At 46.3% G+C, this 19,952-nt stretch overlaps 1 protein-coding gene across 12 annotated transcripts in view; it reads left to right on the forward strand.

Moving 5' to 3' along the window:
• Nucleotides 1–19,952, forward strand: part of Hydin (Hydin, axonemal central pair apparatus protein) — a 346,279-nt gene that overhangs the window by 220,293 nt on the left and 106,034 nt on the right. For 8 of the 12 annotated variants that reach the window (XM_039098232.2, XM_039098234.2, XM_039098237.2 and 5 more), the window contains 10 exons: nucleotides 324–461; nucleotides 8,274–8,451; nucleotides 10,704–10,831; nucleotides 12,928–13,061; nucleotides 13,473–13,609; nucleotides 13,900–14,027; nucleotides 14,241–14,432; nucleotides 14,741–14,890; nucleotides 17,216–17,455; nucleotides 19,231–19,399. In XM_039098232.2, coding sequence (XP_038954160.1) covers nucleotides 324–461; nucleotides 8,274–8,451; nucleotides 10,704–10,831; nucleotides 12,928–13,061; nucleotides 13,473–13,609; nucleotides 13,900–14,027; nucleotides 14,241–14,432; nucleotides 14,741–14,890; nucleotides 17,216–17,455; nucleotides 19,231–19,399 — 1,594 coding nt within the window. Of the gene's footprint in view, nucleotides 1–323; nucleotides 462–1,217; nucleotides 8,245–8,273; nucleotides 8,452–10,703; nucleotides 10,832–11,006; nucleotides 11,061–12,927; nucleotides 13,062–13,472; nucleotides 13,610–13,899; nucleotides 14,028–14,240; nucleotides 14,433–14,740; nucleotides 14,891–17,215; nucleotides 17,456–19,230; nucleotides 19,400–19,952 lie in introns of those variants that run through there. The other 4 variants (XM_039098241.2, XM_063277932.1, XM_039098235.2 and 1 more) reach the window with 3 other exon arrangements.

The raw sequence follows: 19,952 nt of genomic DNA on the forward strand, positions 1-19,952 counted from the left end.
ATATGAGCGTATGAAGAACGCTAGCAAATCTTAACTGGCATGTTATACCTGTGCCTCCTGATATCGTTGGAAAAATTAATTCTAGAACATTCTAAATTTAAAGATTGTGCTTTTTTAATAGGATCAAATCAGAAGCAAATCTTCTTATTCTAGAAAATGTAGGTTCTCCAGGGAGTTACTTCCACAATGCTTGAATGTGGATTGACCAACATCTTATGGCATGTAGGAGGACATTTGTGGGGTGCATTGGCTGATCCCCTTGTCCAGGCTGAGAGCAGAATCTCACAGACAAGTCACAGTCCTTCCTCTCCTCCCCTCTCCAGCTGTTTGACCATATCACAGAACGTGAAATCACACTGAAAAACATCGGGAAAGTTGGCTTTGAGTTCAAAGTTCTGACTAATTACCGGTCTTCCCCAAGGAACCTTCTCCCTGGAATGCCACTTATCCTGCCTCTGTCGGTGAGTCAGAAGGGAGAGGGCTCACCCCAAACAGACGAGACACACCCATGGCAGGGGACATCACTGCGGGTACTACAAGTAGCACTCAGACATGGTGTAATCCCAGAGCATTCAGGAGGATGACGCAGAAGGATCAGGGAAAACCTGGTCCTTGGCTACTTGGCAACTTTGATGTGAGCCTATGTTGGTAGACGGACTGATGGGTAGGTGGTTAGATCGATAGACAGATAGAGAGACTCAGGAATACTCGGCCATTAAACAAATATCTACCAAGTCCTCCAGTACCTATTTCCAGGTACAACAGGTATGTGATGAACCAGTTAGAAATGTACAACTTAAGGGTGTTCCCCCATGATAGTAAGTTTAATTTGAGCCATTTGCGCTGGTACACTTTGAAACCCCTAGGAAGTAGGACCTTACATTCAAGGCCACCCTGTGCTGTATAATGAGATACTGTCTCTAAAGTGGGAGAAGGGAGGGGGGCTCCCACTGGTACATCAAAGTTCCTTGTAGTTCCCTGGGGCTTTGCTCATACCAGCTATCTTTTTATTAGCATGTATGAGATCGCCCGCAGCCAGCCAAGGCTCACTCTGGTTCTGGAAGCAAGAGGGGAAGTTGCTCCTCTTGATAGTATGTTGAACTGGCACTTTTAAAAAACTTCTCCTTATGAGGATGACACATGCTTGTTATAAAAAGTTAGAAAATAATAAAAGGGGATGTAATTAATTTATAATTATTCATAACTTTTTTTTCAAGATTTCAAGACTTTTATTTGTGTTTATGCATGCGTGTGTGTACATGTGTGTACCCAAGAAGGGCAGCATGGGGACATCGGATCCCTGGAACCTGTGCCACAGTCAGTCAAGAGGAAGCTCACGCTGTAAGAGTTTCGAGTGCTTTTACCCACTGTCCATCTCTGCAGCCCCCGTTCACCATCTTATCATCCAGAGATGAGGGCTGCTGCGCTCCCTGACATGCATGCCCTGTAGTCCTTGGCCTGTGAATCCAGACCTTAACTCTAAGCTACACCATCGCCATGTCTTTTAAACCCGAGCTAATGTCTGTTAAGCCGACTCCCCTTTGCTCTTCTTCCTGATTTGCCGTAACTGGTCTTCAGGACTTGCATCTATGTTTTCTTTTCCTAACTTCGTGAGCTGAGTGCTGACTTTTCTGTCTTACAGAATAGTGAGGACTGTAGCGTTGTTATTCAGTGAGCACACCCACGCCGATTAGCCTTACCTCGGTAAACTGCCTTGTGGTGGTAGCACGCACGCCTTTAATCCCAGCAGTCAGAAGGGAGAGGCAGGTGGATCTCTCTGAGTTTGAAGCCAGCCTGGTCTATAGAGCAAATTTCAGAATATCCAGGGCTACACAAGGAAACCCTGTCTCAAAACAAACAACAACAACAAAACAACAACAATTTTTAAAAAAGTGCAGAACCCAGGCTGGAGAGGTGGCTCAGTGCAGAACCCAGGCTGGAGAGGTGGCTCAGTGCAGAACCCAGGCTGGAGAGGTGGCTCAGTGCAGAACCCAGGCTGGAGAGGTGGCTCAGTGCAGAACCCAGGCTGGAGAGGTGGCTCAGTGCAGAACCCAGGCTGGAGAGGTGGCTCAGTGCAGAACCCAGGCTGGAGAGGTGGCTCAGTGCAGAACCCAGGCTGGAGAGGTGGCTCAGTGCAGAACCCAGGCTGGAGAGGTGGCTCAGTGCAGAACCCAGGCTGGAGAGGTGGCTCAGTGCAGAACCCAGGCTGGAGAGGTGGCTCAGTGCAGAACCCAGGCTGGAGAGGTGGCTCAGTGCAGAACCCAGGCTGGAGAGGTGGCTCAGTGGTTACGAGCACTGGTTGCTCTTGCAGAGGGGGCAGGTGAAGGGTCAGCGTCTAGCTGTCCATAACTCCAGTCCCAGGGGATCTGATGCCCTGCTTTGGCCTCCGCAGGCACCAGGCTAATGGTGGACAGACATACACACAAAAGCAAGACACCGATCCACGGAAAGTAAAAAGTCTTTTAAAAATGTGGACATTGTGTTTATATGCAGAACTGCTATCCCAATTTCCACTATTTTCTAAGTTACCTAGACTTATACATTTCTTTTTCTTTACAGATTTACTATACTTTCGATATTTTTATTAGACTTATTGGCTTGGGGTGAGGGGAGCACGGTGCACATGTGGAGGTGGGAGGACCACGAGCTCAGCCCTCTGCTACCCGTGGATCCAGGGGATCAGGCTCAGACCAGTGGGCCTGACAATGCTACCGGAAGAGTCAGAGGTCATGTGGCCCTCTCAGCTCCGACTCAGCACACGAGCTGTTATATTTAGGATCTAAAAATCTATGACTTTTTTAATACTAATAAATACAAGAAAATCATGTTTTCGGGATGACAGAGTACAGATCACCGCGAGAATCTATGAAACTAATGGGACAGACACAGCATTCAAATCGTTCTCATCCTGTGTTTGTTTGTTTACGTTTCATAAGGCATTAAGTACACAGAAAGGGGCTGCCCTACTCCTCCTTTGCTGCCCATAAATCCAGGAACGTTTGCATTGTGGCCGGGAGATGGCTCAGTGGTCAGTGTAAGGACCGGAGACTCCCAGCCCCGTGAATGCTGGTGGGCGTGGCAGCCCACCTGTTGTCTCAGCACCAGGCAGGCAGAGACTAGAGAATCCCTGCAGTGAGCTCTCCAGCCTGGCTACCCACAAATCACTCAGCTCTGGGTTCAAGGGAGAGACCCTGGCTCCAGGTAATGGAAGAAGACACCCAGTGCCAACCTCTGGCCTTTCACATATGCACACATGTTCTCCCCCACACATGTGAGCATGCATCCACATATGTGTGCATAGCCCACACACATACAGGATCAAAAATCTGCTGAGGAGGAGGGAGGTAAGTATGACCAAATACCTCATGTGACATTTGCAAAGAATTGGTTTTTAAAAATATATATATAAGAAAACTTTTTGTTGCGTACACGTGTGTTTCTGGATTGACACAAAAGATTTTACTTCCATTAAATGTTCTTCACAGACCACATTTACCTGCTTTAAGTGGTCTCTTTCTCGTCTTTAATGGCTTTTGCTTTGAATGCACTTCACGGTCTCAACATTAGCTTGTCTTTCCTCCAAACTTTTGTTACAGCCTATTTTTAGGTTGTCCTCTCACAGAGCGCGCCTTGTCAATTTTTACAAACTGAGATCTGTGGTATTGTTTCCTTCCTTGTGTTTTCTCTATACAAGTTTGCTAAATGGTGTTTCTATCTTTTCCTAGCTACTTTACTTTTGCGTCTTGTTCCTTAGCTCCCCTTTGACAGCATTCGGGCCTACAGAACTGCTGTGTCAGCCGAAGCAACTCTGGGGAGAAAATATCTATTAGGATCACTCTTTGATTAAATTGCTCTCATCTGATTATCATAAATACATGCTCCCACATTTACAAGATGAAATGTGGATAAGACTGTTGTCTGCATAAGCTGTAACACCAATGTAAAAAAAAAAAAAAAAAAAAAACAGAAACAAACCAAACATCTCCCAAGGTGTTAAGACTGTGTATATTAAGGTATTAAAATTGTGTGGCAGAATAAGAATAAATACTACAGTTGAAAGGGACACAGTCGTTCTAGATATGCTAATACAGTGCTGATTCTAATACCCATTAGGTATAAAAGAAAATGAAGGAACACTGTGCTATATGCTGCTGTCTGCATCTTAAAATATAATCATAAGTGTGCATAAGCTGGACTTGGTCAACTCATAAATATTAGCTAGAGCTTTTCTTGCCTCTTTGTTAGCCCATGATAATTGGCTGATAAACCTCTCCCTTTATGCTATGCTCACCAGTGTGGGTGGGTGTAAGACCTGAGTATGTTTCTTCCCTTTCTGTCACCTGGGATGGTTTGTCAGCTAAAGCAACTGTTTTCTGAAGGGCCAGCCAAACTTGATCAAATACCACATGTGCCTTCTCTAGGAAGACGCCTTGGACTCAGCCAGGAAGTCATTCCCACACTATGATTTATTATTTATTACCACCAAAGAACACACAGGAAACCAGCAAGGGGGTGAAGCAGGCAGAAGTTCAGGAGAAGCAAGCGAGGCCTGCCTGAGGGGACGCCCGCCAGGGAGCCCCAGAGGACACTAAGTCCCTGCCTTGGTTATTCCTTTCATTTCTATGACAGAAATACCTGACCAAAAAAATGAGATTCAAGAGGAGGGAGAAAGTGAGGGATGAAGGGAGGGAGGACAGCAGGATGGAAGGAAAACCTTTTTAAGAAGGAATATAGTCTGTCGTGGTGTGGGACGGCCTCTGTTCCTCCTTGTTGCAGCAGTAGCCTGAGGCAGCTGGCAACACAGTATCCAAGGTCTACGAGTGTCAGAGAGATGGCTGTCTGTTCTTAGCTTGTTCTTTCCTTTTTATTCTGTCCGGAACCTCAGCCTGTAAGGCGGAGCAGCCCACATTCAGGTTATCTAACCTCAGTTAAACCATTCTGAAAACACCTCCAACAGAAAGTCTAAAGCCAGTCAGGTTAATCATCGCAGCCTCCACCCCCAGTCTCCAAGCCTGACCTCTACCCCCAGTAATAAACTCTGACAGCCTGAGACAAGCAGGGGAAGACTCACTGGAGACTACTGGGAGATTTTATTAGAAGTTTGTCAGACAAATGCTTCAGCCTGTCACATAGCAAAATTCCCTCTGAAAGCAAGCAAGGAGTTAACATAAACTGTACGGTTTGCACAGGTGAGGCACGGTAAGGAAGTCCCATCAGGGAAGGGCAAGAACCTTCCAGAACTTTGGCTCCCAGATACTAACCAAGAGTCAGCCTTGCAAGAGGACTTCCTGTGGTCCAGGTTCTTGAAGCTGCTATGATGCTCCCCCCTTTTAGCTCAGACTTCTCTTTATGTCGGAATGGGATTTTTCTCTGTATGTTTTTCTTTCCCTACATACCAGCTATCCTATCATGAAGCCAAATTCTTATCATGAAGACAGATGTTTGCAGAATACAGAATTGCCCGTGCATATTTAGTGTATAACAAAATAAGGACATTTGCCCAACGTGAGTCTCAGGACTGCATGAGAGCTGTTTTACTGGGAAAATACATGGCTAAGCGATGGAGATAGATGCAAGGCTCCCCTCATCCCAGTCACTGAGCATGGGAATAATGGCTCTGTAGGGAAACAAGAGAGCATTATAGACTGCCCGACAGAGGAGTGAGGAGAAGGAAGGAGAAGGAAGATGAGGGTAAAGCTCACACACACACACACACACACACACACACACACACACACACACACAGGCATGGCACACCCTTTGTAGCTGCACTGGGCATTGTGGACAAACATGGGGTGTGGCCAAGCATGGTGGTGCACACTTGTAATCCCAGCTCTGAGGACTGGAGACTGGCAGACCCCTAGGGCTCCCTGACTAGCCGGTCCAGTCTACTTGATGAATTCCAGACCAATGAGAGACCATGCCTCAAAAACCAACATGCATGCTGCAAGAAATGACACCCATGGTTGTCCTCTTAGACACACACACACACACACACACACACACACACATACACACACATGCACACACATACAAACACACACACACACACACCCATACACACAGAGAGAGAGAGAGAGAGAGAGAGAGAGAGAGAGAGAGAGAGAGAGAGTAAACGCTTCTGTAGCTAGAATGTGCCCAGCTGGTCTTTCCCATGTGAGGCTCCACCCACCTTTGTAACTTATCATCAGTGATCTAATTTATAGCCATGCAACGCTCACACCCACTTTCCGGCTGCTAACCTACTGGTTTATTCTCACCCCGTCCACAATCTTAACACTGCGGGAACTGTCTTACGTGAGCAAAATGAATCTGTGAGCCAAGTGTTGGACTCTAGAAGCACAGTAACTGTGAACTCTCATTGCTAAGCCTGGACCGTAGCTAATATATCTGTATGGATCCGTGGTTTGAGATGGATGAAGTCAATTCTATTAAAATGCCCCTGGACCATTTGCCTTCTCCCTAGCTTTATTTTAAAACAGCACAACTGGGGCCCAAGGGGTGGCTCGGGGGTTCAGAGAGCTGGCTGCTCTTCCAGAGGACCTAGTTTTGAGTGCCAGTATCCATGTGGCAGCTCACGACCATCTGAAACTCCTGCCCCAAGGAATCCCAAGCCCTCTTCTGGCCTCCACCAGCACGCATGTGGCACACACACAATAATTTAAATGGTATAATTAGTTGTACTCCCCAGCAGCTGCTGTTTTTACCAGTATTATGATTTTTTAAGATCCATCCATATCATTGCATCTTAACAACGGTTCATCCATTTTCACTCCCGAATAATGTTCCTTCTCTGGCCATATTAAAACCACTGAAACCACATTTGCTTGCAGAAAGTGGGTCAGGCAGTGGTTTCTCACTAGACACAGTTCTGCTGTGAATCTCCCCTTACATATCCCAGTGTTAGATGTTTTCCTGGGGGCATCTGCCAAGAGCTGCTGGGTCCCAGGCTACGTTACGGTCTGCTCTATGTGGTGACACAAACTGTGTTGTTCCGCTTCTTTGTGTTGGGTTTAGTCTTCTCAGACTATAAGCCTCTCTAGGTGGCCCAGGATGGCCTTGAACATAAAATCCTCCTGTCTCCACTGAGTGGAGATTCTATTCCCATGCCACCATACCTGAGCTCGACAGTTTCCCTGTCTGCTTGTTGACCTTGAAGTCCCACCAGAAGTAGAGAAGCGTTTCCTGTGAGGCAGGTTTTCACCGAAGCTTGGTACATTTTGCCAGTCCTGTAGTCAGGAAGGAAAACTTTCATATCTTCTTAGTTTGTATTTCTTTCACTACTTACAAAGGTGAGTACTTTCCCTGATTTAACCCTGAACCAAAAGAAACATGCAGGTGGTATGGCCAAACCTGCTTTCAAATTATACTACAGAGTCAGAGGGATAAAAAGCAACATGGTACTATCGTACACACACACACACACACACACACACACACACACACACACACATACACACACGCTAGAACAGACACAGAGATCAGCAGAATAGAACTGACAGTCAAGGTATAAATCCACACAAATACAATTACCTGATCTTTTTTTTTTAAATACAAAGATGCCAAAAATACACAAGAAAGAGAAGATAGTGCCTTCAACAACTGCGGGGTGTGAGGAAAACTGGTAGAAAAATAAAACCAGATCCTTACTTCCCACCCTTCACAAAATTCAGCCATAAATGGATCAAAGACCTCAACATCAGACTTGCTAGTCTGGCAGGCTGTGGTGGTGCACACTGCACATTTTTGATCCCAGCACTGGAAGACAGAGGTGGGCAGATCTCTGTGAGTTCAAGGCCACCCCGGTACTGCGAAATTGATAAAGGTAAAAGCACATTTCAACTCATAGGCTCAGGTGAGAGCCTTCGTAGTAAGACCCCATAGCACAGGAAGTAAGAGCATCTGCAGACAAATGGGTTTTCTGAAACTTAGAACTGTTTCTGCACATCCAAAGTAAGTGTGAGGTAATTGGCTGATCAGCCCACCGAGTGCAAAGACATCTCTCTCTGCTAGTGATTCGTTGCCATAGAGGACTAGGGTATAGAATATACAAAGAACTAAAAAACTAGACGTTAAGAAGGGAATGAGTTACTGTAAAAATGTTTTTATTTGTCCCTGGAATTCCTCCTTTAGGCAGTACATGCCCCTAGGCACCTGCTCCCTTGGGATTTTCTTGTCTTTTCTCTTACAGCACCATGGTATGTCTAACCACCCATCAGAAGCATAGAACTGGGGGACACCATCAAGCTCTCTCTGGCCCCCCTGTCTTGCAGGGTTTTATCCAGTCGAATAAGGAGCAGGTGCTGAAAGTTTACTACTTGCCTGGAATACCAGAAGTCTTCCAAAGAAACTTCCAGATACAAATCGCCCACCTGGTCCCAGAAAACATCACTCTGTACGGAGAGGGCATCTTCCCACGAATCAGCCTTGACCTACACAGGAACCTCCGAGGTAGCCCCACCCACTGAAATGACTTTACCCATCCACCCCTGGGGAGGGGCCAACAAAAACTTCCAGTATTCTCTGGTCCTCTTCTATGTCGTACCTCAGTTGCCAAGGATGGAGGGCAAGAGTTAGATTTGACTCAAACTGTAGCCATTGCAAACTAAGACTCCGGCCAATTTTGTCACCAATTAACTCCCACCAACGCCAATGTGGTGACATTTGGGCCAAGTGTGTAGTGTGTACTCCTTCAGCCATGATGTCTCTCCCAGTCTCCTGTCCCAACAACACATTTGGGTGTCTTCACGGTGGAACTGGAGTCTGGTGCACTGCCAAGCATCGAAACCTCGAAATATAACCTTGGCAGGGAAGCAGCCGAAGCCTTAAGACCTTTACTCCAGGGTTCTGTGCTTAAAGGCTGAAATTAGACATCATTAGCAATTCGCCTACGTGCCTAGCCCCATGTGGTCCCCAGAGCCGTCTTCTTGTGCCAGGCTGGTAACTCTGCCAATACTTGGCTTAGGGTTCTTTTAGCCGTCTCTTCCTAACCCAGGGCAGGACCAAAGGTCAGTGGAAACCGCTCGTTCTTCACGGCCTCCTCTTTGCAGTTCTCAGAACGGATTGCTTTCCCTATAGGGTTTTGGATGAAAGCCCACTTCCCAGCCCTCCTCTCCTTCCCCTCCTCCTCCCTTTCTTTCCCCTCCTCCTCCCCCTCCTCCTTCCCCTCCTCTCCCTCCTCCCCCTTCCCCTCTTCCCCCTTCTTCCTGTCCTCCTCCTCCTTCCTCTCCTCCTCCCGCTCCTCTCCTTTCTCCTCCTCCCCCTCCTCCCCCTCCTCTCACCTTCCTCTTCCCCCTTCTTCCCCTCCTCCCCACCTTCCTCCTCTCCCTTTTTCCTCTCCTCCTCCTCCTTCTCCTCAAGTCACAAACTTACCCACTGAGGAGCATCCATTAAATGATAACTATCAGCCCCCTGGGACCATGATATGTTTTCATATTATATTGTATTTCATATAACATAAATATGAATAAAGCTAAGACCACACTATAATATTAGAGCTTCAGTCAAAGAAGGGTAACCAAGCTCCACACATGCCGTCAGTCCTCAGGATCTGCTCAAGACTGACTGACTCCAGGCCCTCCCTCGGCTGCTGAAATCCACACATGCACAGGTCCCACACATAAAATGTCATGGTTTTTGCATGGAACCTACGTACATCCTCCCATGTACCTCAACCCACCACCTCTAGACCCGTAACACCCAGTACCATGGAAGCGGTATAGAAACAGTGACTCACTCAACCGCCAGGACATAGTTACAAAACGTCTGTACAGCTTTGGTATAGATGCGCCATTTTCCCAAACAGTTCTCTTCCATAAGTGTTTGATTTTGTAGGTCCTGAACCTACAGGCACAGCCAGCCAGCCATGAGGGTCGGAAAGGAGACCTTGGCCTCTCGGATGAAAATCAGGACCCCCGTTAGCATCACAAGATAGAACGTGTGGTTACGAGGGAGGTTTTTCAGTTACTCAGATCTGAACATTGTCTGGTCTTAAACACTGGTGTTGACTAGTTTCAACATTTCTCATTTTCACAGTAGGCTTTTTAATTCTTTGCCCACCCTTATCTTTAAAGCATTTAAATTTGCAATGACTTTTGGCCAATCCAAGCATCTGAGATCCCCCTGCCACCTGTCTACCTGCCTTCATTAAGGGTATTGTGACTCATTTGACTTAAAGTAACTGGACACTTAAAGTAACTGACACTGACATACTCTTTATGTTAACTGGGAGGCACTTAGCATGTGAAAAGCCACTGAGTGCCCAGCTATCTCAGTCTGTTCAGCACTGAAGGGACTGTCAAGTATAGAAGTTTAGAATTGAGAACTGAGCAGAGTTCCAATTTGCAGATCCTGAACCTGCAGGGATCTCAGTTTTCAACCATGAGACAAAGGTCTCCTTCCTGACCCTCACATCTGGCCGGCTCTCTGTACCTCCAGGTTCCTGCAGGAGCCTGTTAGTGCCATGTGCTCCTGAGGACCAGCTTGTAGCTCATGGGCTGTGTCATTAAACTCAGTGAGGTCTCAGGTACAAATTCACCTCACTCACAAATTACCTGTCCCTCCAAAGTAGAGAGAATATGGTAGGTAGAGTATCAAAATGTTCATTTCCCTCCTCACTCCCCCCGGAGCTGAGAGTCTATGTTTGAGGCCAAGCCCATCTCTGTGTCTAACCAGGGTGCTTCTCTCCCCTCTACCCTCCACAGGCAATGAAAAGTACCAACACTTCTTAGAACAAGCGAAGAAAAACATAGAAAAAGAGTACAGTAAATACGAGACTGTCAATCACTATGAGGTGATTACAGAGGAAATCCCCGAGGAGGAGACCGCAGAGGTGAGAGTAACTCCACCTTACACAAAACTTATGTGAGGCAGAGAACACGTTCAAGACGGGGCGGGGCGGGGCGGGGCGGGGCGGGGCGGGGCGGGGCGGGACGGGGTGGGGCGGGGCGGGGCGGGGCGGGGCGGGGCGGGGCGATGACACGGGATATCCCAGAAACAGAGAAAGAGACAGCCAAGGCAGAAGAGAGGTTTGGGAAAAAAGGCAGGATGAGCCCAAAGAGGTGAGCCTGGAGAACCCATTAGGAGTTTGGGACTTTTCCTAAGGGCAAGAGGGAGGCACTAAAAATGTTCTAACCGGAAGTGCAACGGCATAATTGAGTTTGCATCTCTGTAGCTTCTTGTGCAGCTATAAGGGGACGGGGCTTAATGGAATCAGGACAGATATGAGGATACAGAGGCTTTTTAAAGCTCTTTGGGTGAGTCTAAGTGAAAGGTAGTAGTGGTGATGATGCCCCAGAAGTGAAGTGGGGACAAGGAATATTCCAGACTTGGAACAGTCAGAATTGCTTAGGTATGGAATGAGGTAGGAATGACATTTCACTTGTGTTTATCATAAAGAAGGGTATATTGGGAGAGGAAACTCAGGAGGAAAAACAAATTTTGTGGGAAAGGGAGGAGGGGAGATGAACCAAGATAGTCCATTATTAGGCATAAAATTGCTTTCTTTTCATTTTTTTTGGAAATTTCATACGCATTTACAATGTGTCTTAGTCACCTTTGAATCTCCCCACCCATTCCTTCCAGCTCCCCCATCTCCCATCTGCCTCCCAACTTCACAACCTCTTTTTTTTTTTTAACCAACCAAGTCCAATTAGAGTGGCCCGTATGTTTATATGTATGACATCATCTAATGGGACATGAGCAAACTACCAACATCCACCTCTTCTCAGGAAAAGGCTCCCTCCATTGGCAGCCACCAACCACCATTAGCTGCTCAGTGAGGGGTGAGGCTTCGGGAATGTCTCTCCACTCAATGCTGGAATTTTTAACTGGCTTGGGCTAGTTGTGCAGGACTTGTGAGTCCATGTGTGTAGCATCCAAGATGTGTCCAGAAAGCACTTCCCTCACGGCACTCCCCCCACCTCCTCTGATCTCACATTCTCTCAACCCACTCTTCTAAGATGTCCCCCCGAGCCTTTGTGAGAGGAGGAAGTAACATTGTTGTACCATCCACAGCTGAGCACTCAGAATCACTTTTTCTCAGCATTTAGAACTCTTATGAATCTGCACTAAACACTACCCTCTGAAATACGAAACCTTCTCTACCCGTAACACTAACTCCAGGGGAGCCAGTGCCTCTGGCCACTGTGGACCTCTGGGCTCAAGTGCATATAACCCCAGACATGCATCTTCACATAAGTAAAACTGTGAAGAAGAAACGGGGCGGGGGGTAGAACGTCCTAACTCTGTGTCCTTGCGTAGGACTATAAAAATGGTCATTGAAGCTGAAATCATGAGAGAAAACACACAGTAGGTCTACAGTACTTTAGCATTTTGTCAAAACACTTTTTTTTATTTTTAAAAACATCTGTTATATATTTATGTGCCAGGGAAGTGTGCATACGTCACAGAGCAACTGAGATAGTAAGAGGACCACTTTTAGGAGTTAGTTCTCCCTTCCACGTAGGGAGTGAACTCAGGCCTCTTTACCTGCTCAGCCGTCTTGGCAGCCCATGTCAAAACATTTTTAAACTGTACTGTCTGGGGGCAGGGAGATGGGTGAGCATGTGTGTGCACTTGCAGCTCTACCAGAAGATCCAAACTCATACCCCAACATCCACACAGTGCATCTCTGGCCCTCGTCTGAACTACATGGGCACCAGACACATATACAATACCCATACATATATGTAGGCAAAACACACATGTGCATGAAATAAACAAATCTAAAAACTCTTTTTAAAAGAAACTTCCTCATTTATAAGTGCATGAGAATTTATTCACTGTTAACTTTTACTTAGTACACATTTAAAACTTGGAAAGCGTAAAGAATCAGTTTACCCTTTGTGGGGGGGAAAAACCCAACAGTGACCAGAGAGAACACATGTTGAAGAATAGTCTTCTGAGTCACTCTCCCTCTCACTTCAGTTAAGTGCTCATCTCCAGATGGAGGTAGAACGACTTATAGTCCAAGACTACGCCCTGGAACACCAGAGAGGCATCTCCTCCAGTACCACAGAGGACACCTACTTCAGCCACCGGAGCTGCCGCAAACTAGCCAAGTGAGGTCCCTCTTGCACTTGTGTTGCCTTTGTTTTGGAGTGTGTGGAAGCAAATGGCTCTCTGCGTCTCCTGAGATACTGATTGATCTAGGAGTAGAAGCTGTGTACCTCATGTTAGCTGACAGTCCCTAGCACCAAGTCAGTCAGGCAATTCTGGCTCCTAAAGCCAGGATACCACATCCAGTAGACAGGCCCCATCTCAGCTCCCTGGGGCCCCCTACTGAACATGTGACTGGATAACAACCAAAACACACATGTGGACTTGTGAAGGATGCATGGAGTGTCTAGTCTTTATCTAGTGGTCCTTAGCTGTTGCACACAGGAGAGAGAACACACTCACTCCCTTCGGGAAAAGTAGCCTTCTGGGCCTGAAAGTGACCAGTGACTAGGACATCCCCCTGGCTGTTTCAGAGTCCAGCTGCCAGAGTACATCCTGGACTTTGGCTACATTGTGCTTGGTGACGTCCGAACCCACATCATCAAGATCACCAACACCAGTCACTTTCCTGTGTCCTTCCATGCAGAAAAGCATGTCCTTCATGAAACAGGTACCAGGAGCCCACCTGCATGTCTCATCCTTCCAGGGCCTGGGGCCCAGGCACACTCCCCGCCATTCCCGTGCATGCTCCCCACACTCCCCGACTTTCTGACATTCCCATGCAATGCTCCCCAACATTCCTGCCACTTCTGCGCTTAGCTATAGGAGTTACTGTGCTATTCTGTGATACTCTGTGATACTTTTGGTCAGCCTACCACACAGGTCCCACTGCATGGGGCAGCTTCTATGTGCTATTTCCCTTGCTCATGAAAAACATTTTTTCCCTTTGTCTTGACCCAGGCTTCAGCACTGAGCTAGACCGTGTAAAGAACCTACCTTACTGTGAGACAGAAACATTCGAAGTGAGATGTGACCCACAAGGGGCTAATCTTTCTGTGGGCAACAAAGAAGTCATTCTCCCCATCAAGGTACAGTACACCCCTGAACCTAAAATGGCCATCCAGATTTCCAACCAGGCCTATTGAGAACCCCAAGGTGATACAGTACTGGGGACCAAAAGCCAGGCTCTGAGCCTCCTAGGCAAGACCTCTATAACTGAGCTATGTCTCCAGCATGAGACATATTTGTTGTGGTTTTTCCCTAGCCCCAAGCCACAAGGCAACTATAACTGTCTATTCCAGGTGTCTGGAGGGCCAACCATTCACATCTGCCTCCAAGCCACTGTGACCATTCCAAGTATGACCCTGTCGTGCAACAAAATAGAATTTGCTACAATCCAGTGTGGGCAGTGCATGGTAGAAACCATTCAGCTTTCCAACCATCTCCAAGTCCCTTGTGAATGGTTTGTCTACACCCCGAAGTCTACTAACAAGGTGAACTGTGTTCCCCTTCTCTCCATACCTGCTTTAGCCAGAGTTGGGACCCCAAGCCTTTCCTTTCACCATTTTAACTTCCCGTTGACAGACCCTCAGTGTTAACCATTGCCCAGACCCTAGACCTGGCACCCAATGCTATATCAGGCCTTATCATTGGGTAGAATGCCTTACTTCCCTTTTGCCTCCGGTGCACATTTCCCCAATGCCTGGAAAGCACTCTGGAAGTGTAGCTCTCCCATGCATGGGGAATGGAACAGATCTGCTTTCCACATACATGATCTAACTGTCTAACATTCCCAACCCAGATGGATAAACACATACCAAAGTATTTAAGGCGAAAGCTGCGAGCTGAGATGACGCCCAAGTCTCGGATCTTTGAGATCCAACCCACTTCCGGAGTCTTGGATCCTGACGAGAGGGCCAACGTGCAAGTGAAATTCATGCCTAAAGAAGAGGTGAGCTCAAAAGGAAAACGAGGCTCTGTAGAGATCTTCCTTCTGGGTCTCTCTGAGGTCTAAGCCCAGGCCTGTCTGAGACCCAAACCTCCCATTCTGCATGTGTCTTTCAACGTCACCTACTTCCTGTGTGACCCAGTGGGCTGGGCTCAGCAGACACGGGTAACATGTTGACTTTCTCGGTGGCACGCTATTAGTGGCATGCTGCCTCTGTATTTACAGGCTGTGTATCTTTGAACAAATCACTTGTTCATAGGTAACATAAAGAAGCAATAATATTCCCACATCAAAACCCCCTTATTGCAATTCCAAAACCCAATAAGGTTCCAAAAAGTGGGGGTTGAAATTTCATAAGTCTCATATTAAAACTCACTCAATGGAATACAATCTCATTTGAAGGCTGTTTTGCCTTTCTGTATCCTACTTAGTTTTCAAGCATCGCAACCACAGAAATAGTAAGGGGTTTCGTTGCAGGAGACCTTGCTGGGACTGCTTAGGGCATCCGGTAACAGAGCCTATATCTGCTGTGCTTTCCTTCCTGCAAGTCAGAATTTAAAGGCAGCTGGAAGCCGAGATTTCAGAAGCTAGTATTGAGCTGCAGCCATGGCTCCTTGGGTCATTTTGAAGATTAATAACACCAAATGGGGCACACAGCACACTGCTCTGTGCGCCATCAGTGGCCCAGTGACTATTAACACGGGTGACACAGAACCCATAAGTCACCACAGCAGCCAGCACTTCCTGGCAGAAAGCCTCCCTGAGCCTCACAAGTGTCATCTGTGCAAAGTCACTCTTAATGGAGAACATAGCATGCATACCAAAGTCCCAGAACCAGAGAAGACCCACCCCCAGCACAATGACGATGTTTATTCAAAGCCTAAGACATCTAAGTGATATTTTCCTTCTGATTGTTTTCAAAGACAGGGCTTTGTGTACTCCAGAATGGCCTGGAGCTCACCAAGTAGCACCCAGGGTGGCCTTGAACCCTCAATCCTCTGCCTCCCAATTACTTGTATTATAGGCACGCACCCCCATGCCTCATACATTCTATTGGATAAGAAAAACCTATGCAAATTTTATATAATATACGGTTAACTCTCGTTTTCTTGGTAATGGCTTTAAAGAAAGTCTTCAGGGGGTTGGGGATTTAGCTCAGTGGTACAGCGCTTGCCTAGGAAGCGCAAGGCCCTGGGTTCGGTCCCCAGCTCCGAAAAAAAGAACCAAAAAAAAAAAAAAAAAAAAAAAGAAAGTCTTCAGAATCTGCAGCAGGAATGTAGAAAAAGTAAATAACTTCATATTTCATTCTAACATGAAGCCTGTGTTCCTACCTATCAAAGTCTATCAATAACGCTGCTGGTGCTGAAGCTTCTCTTTCTGTCCCAGTTCTTCCCTCCTTCCTCCTCTCCTCCTCTTCCCTTTTTCCTCCTCTCCCTCCTCCTCCTCCCCCCTCCCCTTCCCCCTTCTTGAGATTTTTGTTGGGTTTCACTGTGTATCTCTGGCTGGCCTGGAACTTAATAAGTAAACCTTCTGCCCCTGCTGGATAACAAGTGTGTACACCAACACATATGACTTTAGAAGAAAATTAGTAACATGTTTGCTGTTCTTAAGAGAGTCTTAAGGGGCTGGAGAGATGGCTCAGTGGTTAAGAGCACTAGCTGCTTTTCCACCGGCCCTAAGTTCAATTCCCAGTAACTACATAATGGTTTGCAACCATCTTGATTGGCATCTGATGCCCTCTTGTGGCATGTAGGTGTACATGCATGCAGGCCACTCATACATAAATAACATTTTTTTGTTTTTAAGTGTCTTAAGACCAGGAAGGGTTTAGCCTCATTTTGAATTTTTATTACTTCTGAATGAGGTAGCTAACACTAAGAAGCGGGGAGATGAAATGTTTGCCGTGTTCCTGATAGTCATTGGTGGAAGTTGCTGCTGCTGCGGCTGCTGCTGGTGGTGGTGGTGGTGGTGGTAATGGTGGTAGTGGTGGTGATGATGATGGTGATGATATCGAGATTAGTTCCCTAGTTTTTCTACTGTACCCTCTACCCATGGGAATTTGACAGTCTCAGGCCAGGAGTGACAGAGTCATCCCCATACAAGAAACTCAAAGGCATGAAAATGGCATTAGAAGTCCATCTACATTTGGTCAAGCCCTGGCAGAGTGCCTAGCATTCGATATACACAGCATGCAAATTCTCCACCACAGACGTTGCTCTTTCACAGCTCAAACACATCTCCTTTCATCTGGAGACAAGAAGCTCTTTGTACCTGTTACATTGTGTTCTCAGTTTTACATTGTGTCTTGTTTTTTTCCACGTTCTCTAGAAATTCTACAGCCAATCTCTGATGTTCCAGATTGGCCAGAGCAATCAGAAGCTTACTCTTCTAGCGCAGGGTCAAGGTCTGGAGCCACGCCTGGAATTCAGCCCTTCAGTTCTGGAACTGGGGCCCCTCCTGCCTTATGCATCAGGAGATGAGGCCGAGGTGATTGTGAGGAACCCTTGCAGCTTCCCCATTGAGTTTTACTCTCTAGAATTTGACCAGCAGTATCTCTTAGAAGAAAAGGTAAGCAGAGACAAAACTAAACACCCTTCCTGACATGGCAGCCCCCACCCCTGACATGCATCCTTCTGTCTACAGTACCTTCCTTCTGGCCTTTTCCCTTCCTCTTTCCTTACCAACTTATCAATCTCTTCTCTGTAGACTTTCTCTACCTGCTTCTCTCTACATGAGAACTTACTGTGTTTTTGTAATTCCAATATGCACCTTTAAACAAATTAAAAATCCAATGCATGTTTATGGTTAATATTTACACAGTAAAGAACCACATGTAACATCCTGGCATTGTATTTAAAATTACTTTCCTTTAGACACCCTATAACTGGGGCACCTAAGAAATACAGGCTGGGGAGATAAACAGTAAAGTTCATTCCCTTAAAGCATGAGGATCTGCATTCAGTCCCTAACATTCATGTGAAGAAACCAGCCACAGTAAATGCACAATTGTAATCCTAGCATGGGGAGGGCAGAGACGGGTGGGATTCCTTGAAGATCCCTTAGAATCAACCAGGCTGGCTGAATCGGTAAGCTAAGCTTCAAATTCAGTGAAAGGCCCTGAGTCAAAAAAAAGTAGAAAGTGATTGAGGAAGAAGACAGTGAAAAATCAACCTATACTCTGTGCACATGCGCGCGCGCGCGCACACACACACACACACACACACACACACACACACACACACAGGCATGAACACAAATCATTTTAAAAGCCATGAACTATGACAATCTTTGCCCTTAGTTTAAATATGTAGGCCATTTACGTTTAATGCAATGGTTGATATACTGACGATCACATGTGCTATTTTGTTTTGTTGGTTTTGTTTTTTGTCCTCTGGTATACTTTGTGCTGCCTTCTTATCAGTCCTTCCAAGGTTGTTTGTCTTTCCATCTCAATTTATCTGGAGCATTTTTAGTATATCTCTTTACATAGCTTCTTTAATTATTGTTATACATATTACATTATGTCTATGTAACTTCTTATGACCAATTGGGGATCAAGCTCCTCATTTTAATGTAACGTTCTTAAGTCTTTCCTTATAACATTATAACTGTATGTGGCTTTGCTAGAAAACCACAGAGAAGGAAAAGCGTTTATCCTTTTACTCTTCCCATTATTCATCATTCTCTGATATCCCAAGGCTTCTTTTTTTCTGCTTCCTTTCCATTTAAAGATCCATTACTGGTTACTTTTTTATTATTATTTTTTAGCTAGTACACAGAATAATGGGTTTCATTATAACACTCTTATACACACACACACACACACACACACACACTTATAATCATCGTAACTTATAATCCCATTACTCTTTAGTTAACAATACCCTGCATGCATAACATCGCCCCCATAAGATTAGCTCACCTAGTGACATCATGGCCACCTCAGGCTTAGAACAGGGACAAAAATCATCTAATATCACAATCTCACATTTCAGAACATACCTCTCTCATTAGTTGATTTGCAACTGTGCATTTAAGAATAAAACACTGAGTGGATGATGGAATTCTGTATGTCTGTTATTAGAAGGATGTATTGTTGTATTTTCAAAGAAAGAAGAAAATTGTCTCCACATGTGAAATGCCGGGTGGCTATGAACAAAACAAAGGTTTTGAATCCCCCTAAGTTCAGGATTCGGCTCTATATTTAGACCTCTCCAAAGGGCCCCTCCATGTGACACCCACAAAGCATCTCTCCAAATCTCAGCCTCTGGATTTTTGTGAGGCCAGCAAGCAAGAGGAAGCCTCTACTGAGGCCCACAGTGGTTCCTTCTCCCCTTGAGCAGATGCTGCGGCAGCTGAAAGGCTATGACTCCTACAACACTTTGCTGCTGCCTCCCCGGAACCCGGGGGAGAAGCTGCCCCAGGAAGTCTACGATTACTTTAAGGAGGTAAAGAAATCAAAAGAGGAGCACATGAAGGCCAAGTACCTGGAGAACCTGGCGCAGGAGAATGGTAAGAACCCAGCCCCAAGCTGAGCAAGTGCTGGGCTATTCTATTCTTTGAATTACCCCTGCCATGGGATCAACCCACTCTTGAGTACCTACCAGGTACCCGGTGCCTGCTGGACCCTGTTTAAGACGATTGCAAAATGGGTCCTGTGGTCTTTGTGTTAAGAAGCTGGGTTCAGTCTGCTCTCAGGAGGGTCCAGTGGGTACTAAGACTTAAAACAAGGGCGGAGGGTAAAGACCATACTCAGTGTTGTCCTCTGACCTCCTCATGTGCACATGCACACATACAATCCTCACACAGCCCTTACTTGTAAACCTAGTACATGGGACAGCAGCCAGTACACGGTGTGCTCAACGATGTGCCCTGTGAGTGATGACCTAATGGGCCATCTGGAATCCTCTCCTCCGGCCTGGTGGTCTCCCGAGGAAAGAGTAGACAGATAGATATTCACCTGGCTTGCAGGAAAGGCTGCCCCTCCGCCTAGTGCTCCAGTCACTTGTTCACCACCAGTAACTTGTACTTGTTTCACAAATGCCACAGGGTAAATGGCTCTCTC

This window comes from Rattus norvegicus, chromosome 19 (assembly GCF_036323735.1).
Source record: "Rattus norvegicus strain BN/NHsdMcwi chromosome 19, GRCr8, whole genome shotgun sequence".
NCBI lineage: Eukaryota > Metazoa > Chordata > Mammalia > Rodentia > Muridae > Rattus > Rattus norvegicus.